The sequence below is a fragment of the Corythoichthys intestinalis genome, chromosome 6 (assembly GCF_030265065.1).
Source record: "Corythoichthys intestinalis isolate RoL2023-P3 chromosome 6, ASM3026506v1, whole genome shotgun sequence".
Lineage (NCBI taxonomy): Eukaryota > Metazoa > Chordata > Actinopteri > Syngnathiformes > Syngnathidae > Corythoichthys > Corythoichthys intestinalis.
Genome location: NC_080400.1, coordinates 15,327,115 through 15,345,766, shown reverse-complemented (window position 1 = coordinate 15,345,766; position 18,652 = coordinate 15,327,115). Strand labels below are relative to the sequence as shown.

The 18,652-nt window shown below is 38.9% G+C and overlaps 1 protein-coding gene across 1 annotated transcript in view; it reads left to right on the top strand.

Moving 5' to 3' along the window:
- The first annotated feature begins 5,647 nt into the window (after positions 1-5,647).
- The window catches only part of LOC130917876 (TLC domain-containing protein 1-like), a 30,545-nt gene continuing 17,540 nt past the window's right edge, over positions 5,648-18,652 (top strand). The window contains exons 1-2 of the mRNA XM_057839621.1: positions 5,648-6,124; positions 13,162-13,244. Of these exons, the coding sequence (XP_057695604.1) occupies positions 5,919-6,124; positions 13,162-13,244 (289 nt within the window). The 5' untranslated portion in view covers positions 5,648-5,918. The remainder of the gene's footprint in view (positions 6,125-13,161; positions 13,245-18,652) is intronic.

Genomic DNA, 18,652 nt, shown 5'->3' with positions numbered 1-18,652 from the left:
GATAAAATTTGTAAAATATTCAATCAAAAAATAAACTAATAGCTCGCTATTGTTGACGTCGCCGAGCGGGACATCACATTGGCTCCCTGCCGTTCTTCCACAGTGTTTTTAACTACGTAAGGTAGTGATTGAAATCCACCACAAGGTGTCATTGGCAATTTTTAAATTAATTAGAGATCGAGCCAAGGCAAAGTCTGAGTTTTATGTGTATTTTGCATAGCTATTTTGATTGGGAATGCCATTTCTCTTTGCATTGAGCGCTTTTCTTTTTGTGAACATTATTTTTTGAGAGCTAGGAATATTATTTTTGTTGTGCTTTCACTAAATGACACAGTAGCGACTTAACTGTTCCGCCCAAATGCATGATGGGAAGTTGAGCAACCATGACTGTCAGTGGTGGCTGCAAATGGTATACAGTGTGTTCTGTGTTGTGTTCAATTAAGCATGTTAAGAAAAAGATCGTCTCCTAGTCCTGTCGTGACAATAGTTATGTTTGTTGTGCAAGAGTTGCCAAAGCTTATACCAATAAAAGGCGCGGCTCAATGAACGCCTGTGTCCACTCGCATTTCTCTGCCTTTACACTCTCAATGTGCTAAAACGGCGTCATTGTAAACTGTTTGAGGCAACGCATGAACAGGTCATTCCGGACATGCGTTAATTGCATCAAATATTTAATGTGATTCATTAAAAAAATTAAATACCGCCCGTTAACGCGATAAATTTGACAGCTATAATTAAAACATGAGGCTTCTTTTCTAGATAAACACGTCATGTTAATGAAAAAAATGTAAAAAAAAAAAAAAAAAAAGTTCAAAAGAACTACTAGCTCCCTAAATGTATCGTGAACCCAGAGCTTTCGTAAACACACCAGAAGAGCACACACGCCCTCTACTGGCTAACTCGGAAGCTACAAGTAACACTATGGCTGCAATCAATTAATCAGCCTTGAGACAAAACACCCCCCCTCCCATAGGCAGAGTTTGACTTTTGAGGCGGGGGGCAAAAATGTCGATGACCCCGAAACACAGTGTCAACAATAATAACTTAGTTACAATAAATATGCTCAGATAGTAGCTTACCCCATGCTCGTACATATACAGGCATCCCAGCTGTGTGTGTGTGCATGCGCGTGTGAAGGCGCGTTTTTCTGTCTTCCCAAGAGGAGAAGTAGACGCCACATCCTTTTTGACTGAATATTCCAGCCAGCAAAATTTAAAATAATACGGTGAAAATAAGCCGTTATTTTGTTTCCCATCATTTTCGAGGGTTAACGTCTTTAGTGGAGCAAACTTTTTGGTGGTGCTCTCCAGCGTTTTATGGTCTTCATCTTCAATCCTTGGTTCTCACTCAGTAGTTGTTGTGGCTTTTAAAAGCTTTGGTTTGAAAAAATTATGTGTATCCATCTTTCCTCTTCTGTTCTCTTTTCGAGTCTTATTCTTGTATATCCATAATGTGATGCATGTTTTCGAAATAAATTCAATCAGTCAATCAACCATCAGTCCTCCTGTTTTTTTTTTTCTAAGCAAAACAAATGACTGTCTCTAAGGTGCTAATTTAAAATAACTAGACCTACGCCCTAGCAGTAGCTAATAGTATTTTTCTAAAGAACCAGTTTATTCTCCTCTTTCAGAGCTAGGGGTGTGACAAAATATCGAAATGGTGATACAGTATATCGTGATACTTTGTATCCCAAAAGATTATCGATGCGCTCCTGCCAAGAATCGAGATATCGTTTTACAAAAGCTGTCAATGTTTAAAGAAATTTCAAAAAAGCACCCAACCAATTTCTACCAAAATCTTCCACCATGATAGTCTCTCAGGTAACTCTAAGGCTGCCAATGACGGTGTTCGAGGCCCAATCCATTTAGACTGGGAATGTTCGTTCATTCAAAACCAGGGCATTAGCAGTCATTCTGTCCGATTTTCGGGGCATTTACAGGTCACTTGCAGTTCATTTACAGGCAATTTCCTGTTGAGTTTGAGTCACTAATCAGCCTAATCATTTGGGTGATTCCTGTGAGAGTTTTATTCATGCTTAAAACACAACCATTATTACATTTTGTATGCTTTTGTTATGCTTGCATGAGAACATTGTAGCATAGAGCGTCACTGTTAATCTGTTTGAGTGTGACTTCCCATGGCCTTGACGATTATAGACTGTATCACAACATGCCCAAATTTGGACTGTTATGTTCCTGTTTTCCAATATGCCCTGAATGAATACCATGGGTGTCTGTGGACCCCCTTATCAGATCTGAGTCACTCTCTACCAGCCGGGACCAGCGCTCAAGGTCTCAGCTCAAAGATGTTTTTGTATGGAAAAATACCCAGGTTTGTGAGATGATGAGTTTCGTATCTTAGTAAGTTTCGTTTCACGGTGGGCTTCGGCATCGCCTTTTCAACAGTATAAATGTCCAGCCTCTATTGTACTTCTTCTTACTTTCTGGGTGATCACAGCTCCTGGCTGGGTCACATCGCTTTGTACCCGAGAGCTCTTGTTCATAAAAACTTCGAAGAAAAGCAATCCATGGTTGGGGTCGTATTAATTTCTCTAATCGAGCTATTGAGGTAACACTTGTCTTGGAGTTCAAAATTGAGCTTCCCTGACAATTCCCAGGTTACTTTCTGTTCTGTAACTCAAAATAAACAAAAAGTGACCCATAAAATACCCCAAAATCAACAGGAAGTAACTGAAATCAACAGGTAAATGACCTTAAATGGCCCAAAATTACCTCATTGCCTGGCATTGGCTGCAAATGACGGCCATAGACGTTCAATCCGTTTGAAGTGGGAGGGATGGCAGCGCTGCCACCCTCCCACTTCAAATGGATTGGACGTCTACTAGTGATAAACTCATTACAATTTGCAGCAGAAGCTTGTTTTTCTGTTTATTAGTTCTTTGTAGAATATCCTAGAATGATTTCATGACCAATGTATTGATAATCGGTGTATCGCCATATCGTCAGCTCATCGCTATCGTGAACTTTGTATCGCAAATCGTATTGTATCGTGAGGTAACAAGAGTTTCCCACTCCTATTCAGAGCATAAGCGGATTTTAACGGGGGGCCAGGCCCCTCCCGGTGGCCGAAAAGTGTAATTGCAAGAAATTGACTTTGCTATATATACAGTATATATATGTATAGAAGTTGTAAAGCAATAAAACTACAACACGAATGAAATGAACAAAAAAATTTTTTTTATAATGGGTCAAAATTATTTTTCGAACGGATCATGTGACTAGCACCTTAGACGGTCATTTGCTTTGCATATAATTTTCAAACAAAAAAAAAAAAAATTTTTTTTCAAATGATTTGTTTCTTTGATTGAAAATATTTTTTTTGATTGAAGCAACCTTATTTGGGATTGAACGATTTAGACACAAATGTCCTACCCATAATATGGCCCAAACACAAAAAGGATTGCTTCAATCAATGAAAAATTAAGTGTTCAAATGCAAATTTTTCAATCTCAAATATTTTTTCGCATTCAAAAACGTATTCTATGATTGAGTTTTTTCTTTTTTTGATTGAAGTGATTTTCTTTTTGAAAATATATATTTTTTGAAGCAAATTATTTTTTGATTGAATAATTAAGACAAAAACGTCCTTGGCAAAATGTGGCCCAAACACAAATCAACATTACTTTGATCAAAAAAGTTCCTAACGGTTAAGTTAATAACGGCGTTCCAATATAACGGCGTTACTAACGGCGTTATTTTTTTCAGTAGTGAGTAATCTAATTAATTACTTTTCTCATCTTGGCAACGCCGGTACCGTTACTGAGTCGGGAAAGGCGTGCGTTACTATGCGTTACTAAGGTGGTTGAATAAAAAAAGTCAGAGAGACGGACTCACGGAGACGAGAGAGCAGAGCAGGAGTGGGGAAGACGCCGTTGCAAACGCGATGGTAGGTGGCTCCAATAACACCTGACTGTAGCCTACAAACTACGCCCACATGATACGGTAGATATCACATATTATAGAACTAGATGCAAATGTTAGATACGGCTGCATTGGCAACATGTTTTAAGGACTACATGCGTTAGTAAACAGCCGCCATCTTAAAGCAGTAGACCTCTCAGGAAGGCTCTGTTGTAGAGATCCTTCCTAGCGAACCTACTTTTTTTTTTTTTTTTTTTAATCTAAAATGGTCCTAAATCGGCAAAATCTTGACTTAAATCTATCTTTAAATGATGAAACAGTTTTAAAACTTATACGTTGAAAGTAGACAGAAGGGAACTAATGCAATAGCGGGAGCAATTTTAACAACTTTAACGGTTGATTCACAACTTTGATTGATTGATTGATTGATTTTTATTTCGAGCAATAACAACCATAAACAACAAGTATGGAAAAAAACATAAAATAAAATTAAACAGTAATGATGAATGTAACAAAAATAATAACAATACATACACGTGTAGCTCGAAAAGGAGTGGGAAGAAGCCGAGCTTTTTGAGTCCCACCCCCATTTCACTCCAAAAATTCCATAGGAATGCAGTCACTTCCCTACAAAAGCTGTACTAATCATAATGATTACATCGATAATAATAATAATAATAGTAGTTGCAGTAATCATAATACCACCAATATATATATACATACACACACATCACTAATAATAAATATGAGTAACTATTACATATGTACTAAATATTATACATAAAACATGTAATATTTCTACATACACCCAAGACATTTAAAGACCTCTTTCCATATATCGTGACAAGACCTGATATTTATACAGCAATTTGAATTTCTGGATACTTTGACACTGCTTATAATGTAATACCAAACTGTTCCAGAGTTTTACCCCACATACAGACACGCAGAATCCTTTAAGAGTAGTACGAAATTTTGGTTGTGAAAAGTTAGCAAATCTTCTCAAATTATGAGATTGCTCTTGCACTGTAAAAAGAGATTGTAAACTTTAAATGACTTCCACACATAGCAAAGGTTACTATCTAGTTATCGCAATACCCTTGTGCCTAGTTAAGTGGAGGGTAAGAATTGGGCCAGGGCCAAATGTCCCAAAAACCCTTTAAACTTCACATTGTGTGACCTTTTTTTTTTTTTTTTTTTTGAGAAAAAAAAAACATGAAATTTATCACTAGTTACTTTGCCAAGTAACTAATTACTCTTAAATTCAGGTAACTGAGTTACTAACACAATTACTTTTTGGGAGAAGTAATTTGTAACTGTAATTGATTACTTTTTAGAAGTAAAATTGACAACACTGTTGCCTAAGCACCATGATTTAGAATTCCCCTCAAGAATGATGGGAAAAAACGCTCATTGTCATCTTATTATTATAAATATTCTTGTAAATTTTTTATGGCTGACGCTGCGTTTCGGGGTCATCAACACTTTGTGCCCCCCTGTCCCAAAAGTCAAACTCCGCCTATGATTCAGAGCCATTGAAGATGATGGACGACCAACCACGTGGCTTTAAATTAGTTTTTCACTAATGCAAACTAATAATTACGCAGACTACTTTGAAGTGTCTTTTACAAGTTTACAACTCTGTCATCTGCACGTATGTAATGTAGTCTGGTCTGTTTTTTGGCCTTGCCCCTCCCTGTCCTCCAATAGTTGCGTCGGCTGATGAGTGCAGCGCTCACGCCCACACGCAAGCCAAGACTCACCTCCACCCGCCCACGTCTACCGAGTTCGGAGCGACAACAACCAGGCCGGGACACAACGAGCAAGCGCACCACCTCTCCCCACGCCTTTCTTCTTCTTCTTGTTCTTCTTCTTCTTATCTTTCTTTCTTTCAGTTTTTTTTTTGTTTTGAGTTTGGCTTGGAGAAAAAAAATATCACGCCACTCTACTCCCACTGAATACTACGCATACCCGCCCATTTCATCCACCCAGCCGGCCCCGGGGAGGGACCGTGAGAGACGGCGGAGGCGAGCGAGGATGGAGGCCCTCGTCGCGCTGGTCAAGAGTCACCCGGGACCCTGGGTGCTGCTCTTCGCCGCCCTCTTCAAGTTGCTCCACGGACTTTTACGGAAGTTACCTACACCTAAAGTCGTGCTGCGGAACGACTTTCAACTGTGGAAGTGGAGGAACCTCTCCATGTCCATAGTGCACTCGCTACTTACTGGGACGTGGGCTATCTCGAGGTACGAGGATTTTTGAGAATGTCACAATTAAGTTATTCTATTTTATCCGTTTTTCGTGAATTTAAATAAGTGTATCACCAGTAAACGTCCAATTAATTTAACTGGGAGGCTGGCAACAAACCACACAAAGTAAATCAAGGGCGTAGGTTTGCATAGGGACGGTAGGGTAGGGACATAACACGACCAACTTTTCAGGATGCTCAAATTGTCCCCACCGACTTTTAAGCAACCTTATTTGCATTACTAGTAAGAGTGGGAACCTCTTGGTACCTCACGATACGATAGAATTTGCGATACAAAGCTCACGATAACGATCTGACGATATGGCGATACAATGATTATCGATGCATTGGTACATTGGTCTAGGATTTTCTACAAACAACTAATAAACAGAAAAACAAGTGTCTGCCGTGAATTGGAATGAGTTTATCACATGTAAACGTCCAATCCATTTGAATTGGGAGAGTGGCAGCGCTGCCATCCCTCCCAATTCAAACGGATTGAACGTCTATGGCCGGTAGTGGCAGCCAATGTGGCAATGAGGTAATTTTAGGCCATTTAAGGTCATTTACCTGTTGATATTTAGTTAGTTCCTGTTGATTTTGGGGTATTTTATGGGTCACTTCCTGTTTATTTTGAATTACAGAACAGGAAGTGACATGGGAATCACACAAAAAGGCAGTGACTCAAACTCAACAGGAAATGACCTGTAAATGCCCTATAATGAACATCAAGTGACCTATAAATGCCTAGAAAATCGGACAGAATAACTGTGAACGCTCTGGTTTTGAATGAATGAACGTTCTCAGTCTAAATGGATTGGGCATCGAGCACCGTTAATGGCAGCGTTAGAGTTAACTGAGACACTATTATAGTGGAAGATTTTGGTAGCAACTTAATGGTTCCTTTTTTTTTTTTTTTTAATCTTTTTTTTTTTTTTAAGCATTGATACCTTTTTCTAACGATATTTCGATTCTTGACAGCAGCATATCGATAACCTTTTGGGATAAAAAGTGTCACGATATATCACCATTTCGATATTTTGTCACACCCCTAATTACTAGTATATAATGATTTCAGTTATATAGGTCATTTAGATTGCCTTCCCATATGTTGTAGGGATACAATTGACCCAACCATTATTAACCCATTCACCCCAAGCCATTTTCACCAGAACAAGGCCCTTCGCTCCCGGCTGTTTTTCTTGATTTTGACTGATTTTGCAAGGCCCACAGAAAATTATATATATATATATATATATATATATATATATATATATATATATATATATATATATATATATATATATATATATATATATATATAGATATATATATAGATATATATATATTCTACACTATATAAACCTGGAACCCACCAAAAGAAAGATTAGACTCTCTTCTTTCAGCAGAAAAAAGTAAGTTCATATCTTTTTCCATTCTTTAGAAATCAGCATTAGAAAATAGCTTAGTTTGAGCAATTTTCCAATTTCTGATGAAAAAACAGAGAAGATGAGCTTTTTGTAAACGCATACTTTTCAAACATAACTTTGAAACTTTGGCATCATGCCGCCAGCACTCTGACAGTGCTGCCCGGCCGTTCTTGCTGTTGAATCGGGTTGCGGGTCTTACAAAATGCGCTACTGCCCTCCAGATGCCAGTTTTAATGCTTTAAAATGCTTTTGGAGCTTTGTTTTTTGTTTCTCAGATAGATCAGAAGCTATAGATGCTTCTTGTGAAAAAAAAACCCGCAAAAGACGTATAAATACGTTTTTGGGACAATGAAGCATTTAAAAATAGAACATATTTATACGTTTCTGGAAGCAAATGAGTTAAGTGAATTATTTCATTATGTTCGGAATTATATTTACCCCTTTTTCACTTGTTGAATGTGCTGGTCCATTTTTTCCCCCTCAAACTCACATTTGATTGGCTGATGACTTGACCCACACACACACGCGCACTGACCCGATGAAAATACAACATGTTGCCAACATGCCGCCTCATCCGCCCCCTTCAAAGAGGAGGGGTATTAGAAGTTTTTTTTTTTTTTCAGCCAGCAGCAGCCACTTTAAGTAATGTAAAAACACGTCAATGTTAATGAGGTGGGAAACACACCTCTAATTTGTTACTGAAATTTTGTTAGAACCTATATCAGAGTTTGCATATCATTAAACTGTGTGAATTTGCTAATCTGCAAAACTCGAGAAGGAAGCTGGTTAGAGAGAAGTGTCCTCCACTTTTGTATGTATTTTCTGCTGTTAACGTTAATTAAACTGTGAGAAATGTAATGAACCAAGTAGGGCTGCAGCTATCGAATATTTTAGTAATCGAGTAATCGACTTGAAATTCTATCGATTAATCAAGTAATCGGATAAAAACTTTTTTTGGGGGGGGTAAGAGCAATTATAAATATACATGAGAAAAAAAGACATTAAATCCAATATTGAACCATTTTCAGTCAATGTCTTTATTTTCGATGTACATTGTTGAAAACAGCCAACAATTGCATCTAGGATGTGACTAAGGGAAAAAAATTTACTGCTTTCACTCAAAAAACTTCTAGATACTGTATTATAAAAAAAAACAACATATTTCTTACCTAAAAATGTAATTACGGTACGTTTGATAACACACATCACTTGAAAGCTACGTGTTTTTCCCATGTGTTTCAATTTAATTTCCATTTGTGTCAAGCTATTTTTAAGTTCTAGTTAAGTTTTAAGTTAGTCTAAACTGTAAGTACTGATAGGATTTTGAGTTTTTGCAGTGTTCAAAATAAATGTATGATACCTGCTGTATTGGAGCACATTAGGGACCAGTGCTACTTGGTGTTTTATTCAGCCATTACTACTGAGCTAAAACTGACAGTTAGCTTTATTATTTTTTAATTTTACACCCTCATCACTCTGCAGGGCTGTGTTTTTACAGATTAAATAACGCCTGTATGTAAGACACGTTAGCCACGCATCGACAGCGGTCATAATCAATAGAAACCTAGCCCTCCGAAGGGCTAACGTTACGTGAGCGAGTGACAGTAACGTTATATTTATTAGCGATGAGAAGTCTACTGCTTAAAGATGGCGGCTGTTTACTAACGCTGCCTAGATGCGGGCGAGTCAGTCATTTCGCATCTAGTCCTAAATGCATGCGATATCTATGAGACGCATCGGACACTACCTACTACCACACTAGCATCATGCGGGCGTAGTTTTTAGCAACGTCGGCGTAGTTTGTAGCGGCTTTCGGCTGCGGTAAGTTTTTTTTTTTTAATTGCTTTTTCCTCTACGCACATGACGTCAGTGCAATGTCCCGCATTAAAATTAGTCCGGGCAAAACGTGATGCTTAGAGCTGGCAAAATTAAACGATTCATCGAAGTGAATAAATTACTCGGATCAGTTTTTATACTCGAGTTATTCGAGTTGCTCGAGTATTCGTTTCAGCTCTAGAACCAAGGTTAACCCCCTTCTGCCCAATTTTCATTTTTGTTTTGTTTATGTGGTCTTAAAGCAACACTTGGTAACTTTTCAGTTTTGGTCGATTTTAGCGACGCTGGTGGACAAAAGCGGTAGTTTTTAGAAGACTGCGTTTCCTATGAGCACCAGCGCATCAGTGCATCGTGTCTTCCTATGAGGGGCGTAGAAAATAATTGAGAAGCACTGGTATAACTCAATACAGGTTTATTTTGCAGTGATCAGTTAGCCTATTAATTATTTAGGTTCATATTTATGAGAAATATAGCACTGACCCCCGTTAACCCAATCTGTTTGTTCTTATTAATGTCCCGTCCCCAGCAAAAAGTGTACATGCATGTTATGCTGTAATATCGTCCCTACCAATGTTGAACCAAAACCTACACCCTTGGCAAATGGATTTGATGTCTCGCGCTGTCAATGAGTTAAATGGACATTAGGAATATCTTGTTTCTCTAATCCTATTTTGACAGCGTGACAGTGTGTGTGTGTCTCTCCAGGGACACTGGTGTACCATTGTGGGCAGGTTTGGACAAGTTTATAAGCCACCGAAAAGGTTCATTCCTCGTGTTTGCAAGTACTCTACAGTAGAAGTAGGATTCCAACCATGTGATGGGTGGACAACAACCGGAAAAACCTGAAATTTTGGCGAGTCATTGAAGTTTACTATTGCAGGAGTTTTCAGAGGGAAGTTGGGTTTGGTTTGTAAGAGAATGACACGCATGTGCTGGGGGATAATGAACTTAATAGAACTAATACTGGAAATTTTTTGTTGGAAATGTTTTTTTTTTTTTTTTAGTCCTTGAGAAAAAAAAAAGTTTTTTTTTAAAATTGGGAATATTATGATATGTGTGTAGTAAAATCAGTTTTACTGGAAATTGACTTTTTTTTGTCCTTGAGAAAAATGTTTTTGGTTTTGTTTTTTTTTTGGTGGGAAAATTATGGTATTTGCGTAATAAAATATCACTACTTACCCTGAAAAATTACATATGTTTTGGGGGGATATGAAATGTTGTTTTTTTTTTCTCTCAAAAATTGAAAACAGTATTTATACATTATGAAAAAAAAGGGTTTCCTTTTTTTTCATTTTCATGCAAATGCATTTTGAAAAAAAAACTTCTTGAAAAGGTGATGACAGAAATGACACTTATTAAACAATAAGCTTGTATTAAAAAAAAATCCATAGATTTATTATTACATTCCTCCCTGAAAAAAGACCCCCCCCTAATGTAACTTTCTACTATTTTGTACAAAATTAAGACGAGTACTCCAGCAATTAATCAAACTCGAGTAATTCGATTAGAAAAAAGCTTTGAATCAAATTTTGCTGCTTTGAGGATTCGTTAAATTAGAGTGGCCTTGTAATGGTTTGTCTTGAAAGTGTTTGCATTTAGCTTTACTTCTTTGAGTGGATACACTGTTCTATAGTGGCAAGACTGAATATGACATCACTCAGCTAACATGGCTGGATCAAGCTGCTCCCTGTTAAGACCAACATAAGGTTGTACATTGTTCTTTGAGCTAGAGCCGGGGCGTTTACCAAAAATTTACCGTTACCAAAATTGTTCACAATGACCGACGTCATTTTGACCATCTCGGGAAATTCGGTATTTCAATGAAACGAAAAACTAGTCTTTTCAGCCCGCTTTGACTATGTGTTGATGCTCATTCCCCTTTAAATACAGCCAGTGTCCTTACGTGTGACGTCACGTGACTATCAGGAAATCAAACAAACAAGCCCATTGCTATCAACTAACGCTACAAATGAATGTGATGGAGTCGGATAATAGTGAAAAAGCTACTGGTAGCCAGGCTAAAGGTATTTTGAGTATAGCATTAGTCAATGCACATAGTGTGATGTTTGTGCCAAGAAAGAACTCAACGTAGGTTGTATTTTGGATTCGGGAAGGACAACAAACCATGTATCCCAACATGAGTTTGACGGTCCATTTCATTGACAACAAGTGGGAGCTGTGCACACCAGGTTCTGGATACAGCCTATTTCTTGTATGACCACACGGGTGAAATGACCGCTCAGGCCCTGAAACAAATGCTCTCGACGTGGGACGTGAAGTCGACACCACCGACAGTGGCGCTATCCTTGTCGAAGTGGCTGAATTTTTACTTAATGAGTAGATTGGGCACAGACAACATCTAGCAATCAGTATGTCGCGCTATTTTGTATTTCTGTTCAGCATAAAGTATAATCCAACAGTGCATCTTATAATATGACCGTTTATTGGCCTCTGCTATTTTTCTGTATGTGCTTGTTTTATACTGTGTCATTACTGCCATCATAAAATCTTAAATGTTTTATTGGCATTAGAGTAGAATAGTATTGCTTAATGTGTATGTGTGGTGGTGGTGGTGGGAGTTCGGGTTGTGTGCGTGCATGTATTTCACTATATGCTCTGGGAAAAAAACTTGAAACCTTGAAGTAAACACAAACCATTAACAAGAACTTATCTGATACTCGGTCCTCTGAAAACTCATTTGTGTTACAATGACATTTTTGCACGGTGGCCATAGCAATATTTACAATGTTGCACATTTTTCAAGTCATAAAAGCCGTTATAAATGTTCATACTTGAATGCCTATTGTTTACATGGTATTTTTATATACTTTAATTTAGGCTTAGGCGAATTTATCGTTATCGAGGTAAATCTACTCATTTTACCGTGAAAAGTACTTAAAGCCATATCGCCCAGCTCTAGTTTGAACTAATATGTTTTTTATGCTTTGGTAATTTAGCAGTTAGCCAATTGTTCTTTTGTTGTTCTTCGATACTCAATTATGTTTTATATCGTTTGAGGCTAAGCTCAAGTATTTTGATTTACTATCAAATGCATTTATTGCTCTTTTGTAATGAAAGTGCAATCCTGCATAGTTTGAAGAAACACTTGGGAATTTAATTTTGTATTTAAAATTCAATGCTCTTTTAAAAGTGCAATCTTAGCAAGCCTTTGTTTTACAGTTCCTAAAATTAATTCTGCAACACATTAAATTTTCCTAATCCGATTACTCAATTATTCGAACTTACTAGTTGATAAATTAACCGATTACTTAAATAATCGATAGCTGCAGACGTAATTAAGACACTTCTTTAAACCATTACAATGAATTTCCTTGAAACATTGAGAGATATATTTTCATGAAAATGGAACAATAAGGGGTTCTCTTATGTTTGTCGTTACCTTTTAGCATACTAAACTTGATTTTCCTGCCTGTCCGACTCCTGCTGCAACTGTTTTGGCCCAGTTCATGTTGAGTCTGGATTTTTCCCCCCCTTCCCTAATCATTCTTTTGTCATTCAATTCAAAGTTGTTGTTTTTTTTTTTTTAATTTACTGCTTTGTCTCAAGTGTCAGAAAAGCCACTTCAAAGTGAAGTAATGTTTAGATTTTTTTTATACAAGGAGGAAAACCTGCTTTGGAGGTGTGTCTTTGTTTATTGTCTTCTTACTGGCCGAATCCCTGCAGAAAATCAACTCAATGAATGATTGAATATGTACAAATAACAGCTAACTCTCCATGAAATGTTACATATTTTCTTCTTACTCTACAGTGCGTTGATTTGGCCTGAGACAATTAGCGACATCCACAGGCACCACACGTCGCTGTCCTATCTGCTCGTGTGCATTTCAACAGGTCAGTGAACACATCGCCATTGCGCATATCTGACTCAACACTTACATACAACTCAAATCCTCATATTAAAATTTACAGGAGGAATGAAAGTATGTTATAAAGCATTTTATATACAGTGGGCCAAATATGTATTTAATCAACCACTAATTGTGCAAGTTCTCCCACTTGAAAATATTAGAGAGGCCTGTAATTGTCAACATGGGTAAACCTCAACCATGAGAGACAGAATGTGGGGAAAAAACCCAGAAAATCACATTGTTTGATTTTTAAAGAATTTATTTGCAAATCATGGTGGAAAATAAGTATGTGGTCAACACCAAAAGTTCATCTCAATACTTTGTTATGTACCCTTTGTTGGCAATAACGGAGGCCAAACGTTTTCTGTAACAACCTTTTCACACATTGTTGCTGGTATTTTGGTCCATTCCTCCATGCAGATCTCCTCTAGAGTAGTGATGTTTTGGGGCTGTCGTTGGGCAACACGGACTTTCAACTCCCTCCACAGATTTTGTATGAGGTTGAGATCTGGAGACTGGCTAGGCCACTCCAGGACCTCGAAATGCTTCTTACGAAGCCACTCCTTTGTTTTCCTGGCTGTGTGTTTGGGATCATTGTCATGCGGAAAGACCCAGCCACGTCTCATCTTCAATGCCCTTGCTGATGGAAGGAGATTTTCACTCAGAATCTCTCGATACACGGCCCCATTCATTCTTTCCTTTACACAGATCAGTCATCCTGGTCCCTTTGCAAAAAAACAGCCCCAAAGCATGATGTTTCCACCCCCATGCTTCACAGTGGGTATGGTGCAATTCAGTATTCTTTTTCCTCCAAACACGAGAACATGTATTTCTACCAAAAAGTTCTATTTTGGTTTCATCTGACCATAACACATTCTCCCAGTCCTCTTCTGAATTCTCCAAATGCTCTCTAGCGAACCGCAGACGGGCCTGGATGTATACTTTCTTGAGCAGAGGGACACGTCTGGCAGTGCAGGATTTGAGTCCCTGGCGGCGCATTGTGTTAGTGATAGTAGCCTTTGTTACTGTGGTCCCAGCTCTCTGTAGGTCATTCACTAGGTCCCCCCGAGCGGTTCTGGGATTTTGCTCCCCGTTGTTGTTATCATTTTGACGCCATGGGGTGAGGAGGGATTTGAAAGTCCGTGTTGCCCAACAAAAGCCCCAAAACATCACTGCTCTAGAGGAGATCTGCATGGAGGAATGGGCCAAAATACCAGCAACTGTGTGTGAAAAGCTTGTGAAGAGTTACAGAAAACGTTTGGCCTCCATTATTGCCAACAAAGGGTACATAACAAAGTATTGAGATGAACTTTTGGTATTGACCAGATACTTATTTTCCACCGTGATTTGCAAATAAATTATTTAAAAATCAAACAATGTGATTTTCTGTTTTTTTTCCCCACATTCTGTCTCTCATGGTTGAGGTCTACCCATGTTGACAATTACAGGCCTCTCTCATATTTTCAAGTGGGAGAACTTGCACAATTTGTGGTTGACTAAATACTTATTTGCCCCACTGTACCTGGTCCACAGGTGAGTAGTTTAACAGCAGTACGACCTAAATAGTAATGCTTTAACGTGGATGGAGCACATAGAAAATCTTCTCTTGAGCATGTTTGCCTATGCATAAAATTTACCACATTGATGGCGAATATCCCTGTTATGTGACAAATCATCTGTTATGAAGTGACTAAGATATTAAGCCACATTGCAAACCAAGAGTGTAGGTTTGGTCTCGACATTGGTAGAGACGATATAACCGCATAACCTGCATGTACACTTTTTGCTGGGGACGGGACATTATTAAGACCAAACAGATTGGATGAACGGGGCAAAGGGCCACATTTCTCATGAATATGAACCTAATTATTTGATAGGCTAAATAATCAATGCAAAATTAATCCGTATCGACTGATAATAACTTTTGCATTGGTTCAGGTAATACACTGTTCGATTCAAACCTTTGTTTTCAAAAACTTTTTAATAGCAATCATAAACATAATGTAAATAATTCACTTAATAATGGTAGGGTGACTTCTATGACATATGGGAATACAATCTTAATTCCCTATATAACTGAACCAGGGTCGCGTTAACCGAATATTTTCCGTCGTTGACCGATTTTTTAAAACGGTGATGGAAAAAACTGAAGTCCATCCGTCATTTTGACCGGTTGCAATTCACACCCCAGACCACAGGGTGGCGAGTGAGCTTATTAATTAGCTATTGTCTCTCTTGATGCATGACGTCGTTGGCCTTATTCTGAAAAATGTCAAGGCAACTGAGTGTCCGAAGTTTCTTCAAAAAGCCCCAAAACGACGATGGTGTTGATAAAAGAGGTGAAAAAACAGGGACTGCACAAGTGGGCACGCAATTCAAGTCCATGCGCACCAGGAGGAAAGTGTGAGACTACGTTCAGGCCACAGCAGGTGAACTGTTAATTTCATTGTTCCATATGCTACATATGGTAGGCTACCTAACTACTGGGGCCGCAGTCAGCTGTTTTTGTCACTGCGGAGAAAAAGTTACATATTCATCTGCTTGATGTGTGATGGCACGGTGTGGATTCTCTGTTGAACTTGTTCGGACAGAATATTAATTTAAAATGAATGAAAACTAAATACTATTGAATATGTTGAAGCGGTATGCAATGTTAAGAGTCTTGTTAGCTGTAGGCGCACTATCCTAGACCCCTCACTATCCACTCGCGGGGCCTGCGCTTGTCAGTGACGTTCCTTATTTTCGCTATATGATTATACAACTTTAACATTTGTTAACAATACGCTCTATGTGTAGTATCATCCATCGCTTTTCCTTTTTAAATGGGCACTTATAAGCGAACGCAAGAAGTAACAACGGGAACATTTTTAAACGGGCATTTCACGGGAGAGCATTTCGACTCTTCGGCCAATCATATAGCGAGAGCGAGTGGATAGTGAGGGGACCGCGCGCGGCTCTTAAGTGTCTCTGTCACGTGACTGTCGTAGCCGGTAAGGCGCTCAGCCAAATGGACACACAAGTACTGAAGGTGAATTATGCCAAACAAAGGGTCACCACAATGTCATTATCATCATTTTAAAATTTTAATTGACGGGTAAAAATAGATTATGACCGGATTTTTATGACCCTGTCAGTCAAAATGACAGAAAACGAAAAACTCTAGCGCAACCTCTGAACTGAACTCATATAATGAAAATAAGGTTGCTTAAAGTGTGTAAAAAAGTCTTAAATAGCATTATTTTGTGAATTACAATCATATTTTGAGACGATTCGACTATATACAACAATTTGGCAAAGCGCAGATGACGAGAAATAGGTCTTTTAATCTGCGGTTTAGCCACACTGACCATTATAGGGCTCTAGCGACCCCAACAGGTGTATGAAGTCAGGGGGAATTAGGAATAGACCCTACCCACGTGACGTCACAACTCCTTCCTCCTGACTGGTGCCGCCCAATTGTCCGTCAACACATCATGTTTACCTGTTACGGCTACGTACATTCCTCCTATTTACGACGTGTTTTTCTGCTCGTTAACATTAATAATCAAAATGGTGAAGGCGTGTGTGGCGGTCGGTTGCAATAACAGAGAAGATAGACGGAGAAGACGGAGAGACTTGAAGTTCTACCGGATTCCGAGAGACCCGCAGAGAAGAGAGCGAGATGGGCTGCTGCAATTCGACGAGAAAACTGGGCTCCAAACGATTACCACAGATTATGTAGTAGTCATTTTATATCTGGTAAGATGCATTTAATATATATTTAGAGGGTTTTGGGCTGACAACCACAATTAAGATCATTGCTAGGCTAATCGCCGAGAACATACACGTATGTATGTAGTGAGAGTGCTATCGCTAAACCATATAAACATTAAAAGCCCTAACTCCATTGACAAACGACATGAAATACATTAGACTTGACAGTGGATGTTAGCAATAACAAAAGATTTTGAGTTGAAAATTTCGTAACTCACCTTTCCAAGCACAAGATAGATTCCTGCCGAATTTTCGTGGACGAGGACCTGTTTCACCCAACCAGCAACGAAGTATTTATAAGCCTCCAAGCTCTTAAAGTTTTTCAAACTTTCGTTAGAATAGGCTGATTTTGTGTGGACAAGATAGTTGTACATATCAGGGTAGCTAGCAGATGTCAGGCAAATACGGCGGAGACAGCGGGTCGAAAAACATCGATTTAGGCATCAAATATGGATCTGGCGAATGGATAAACTGAAGCTTTTCCACATAACGCCTTTTATGCAACGCATCAAGTGAGTTTACGGCATCCGAAAGCACCGGGTCTTCCATGAAATGCATTATAAATTGCTCGATGAATTGAGACCATTGATAATACAGACACAAAATGACGGACAAGGGGGCGGAACCATACAGCGAGCACGTGATTTTGTGACGTCGGTGGGTAGGGTCTATAGGGGGAAGTCAGGGAAGTTGAGAGGGAATTATTCATAACGAGGAAAATACGACGAAGAGGGCTGCAAAATGTCATTGTCTTAGTCTTTCTACTCCAATATTTTTAAAGGATATTCTTTTTATGGAAGTATTTTTCCCAATTGTTAAACAAATGGTATGGTCATGACAAATGACAATTTTGGGCTAAATGGAATATGAAATGGTAAAAATGCATTTATCCAGTACGACATGGCAAAATTACTCCATAATGGTCAAAACTGTCGACTTCACCTTTACTGTCCCACCTCCCGAACGATATTTTATGCCATGTCGGGCTTTTTTCGTTTTACTTCCCCGGCTTTGGATAATGTAAACAAACCTAGAGGCGTGACAGCTAGCCGACATGCTAACCCGAGCCGAGTGACGTCTCAAAGTCTTATTTTCTTGCCTGGTGCACCAGACTCACCGCTGTTCCAGCTATTGAGTCTGGCCACCATTCAGCGGATACAATTTCCAGGGCGGAGCAAGCCACAGCAAACAGACAGCAGAGTGGACCAATCAGCGACAGGCAGACGTGACGTTAGTAAAACGACGAGGGCAGGACGAGGGACTTGCGCGCGGAAGTAAACATACGAGGAGAGCGGAGTTTATTCAACATGGCTAGCGCGAGACAGACTTTTGTCAGTGACTCTTGTCGATGTGTTTTTGGTCATTTAAAACTGATTTTACCGTGGATTGGAACATATTCTCGGCTCTCCTGTTCACCATCTGTGTTGTTGTGGAGACGACTTCCGACGCACAAGAGTGACGTTGCTCGTTAAGAACACGTCACACAAATGAACGAATCTGATTTGTCGATTGATTTTGTACCTGCTCGAGAGGCCGTTAATGGGCTGGTTCCCAGACTTTTCTCTCAGTGTTTGAAAAATACAGGGAGAACAGCCTGGCCGTGCCAGGCAATTATTTTCGCTTTTCGAAGGGAAAAAT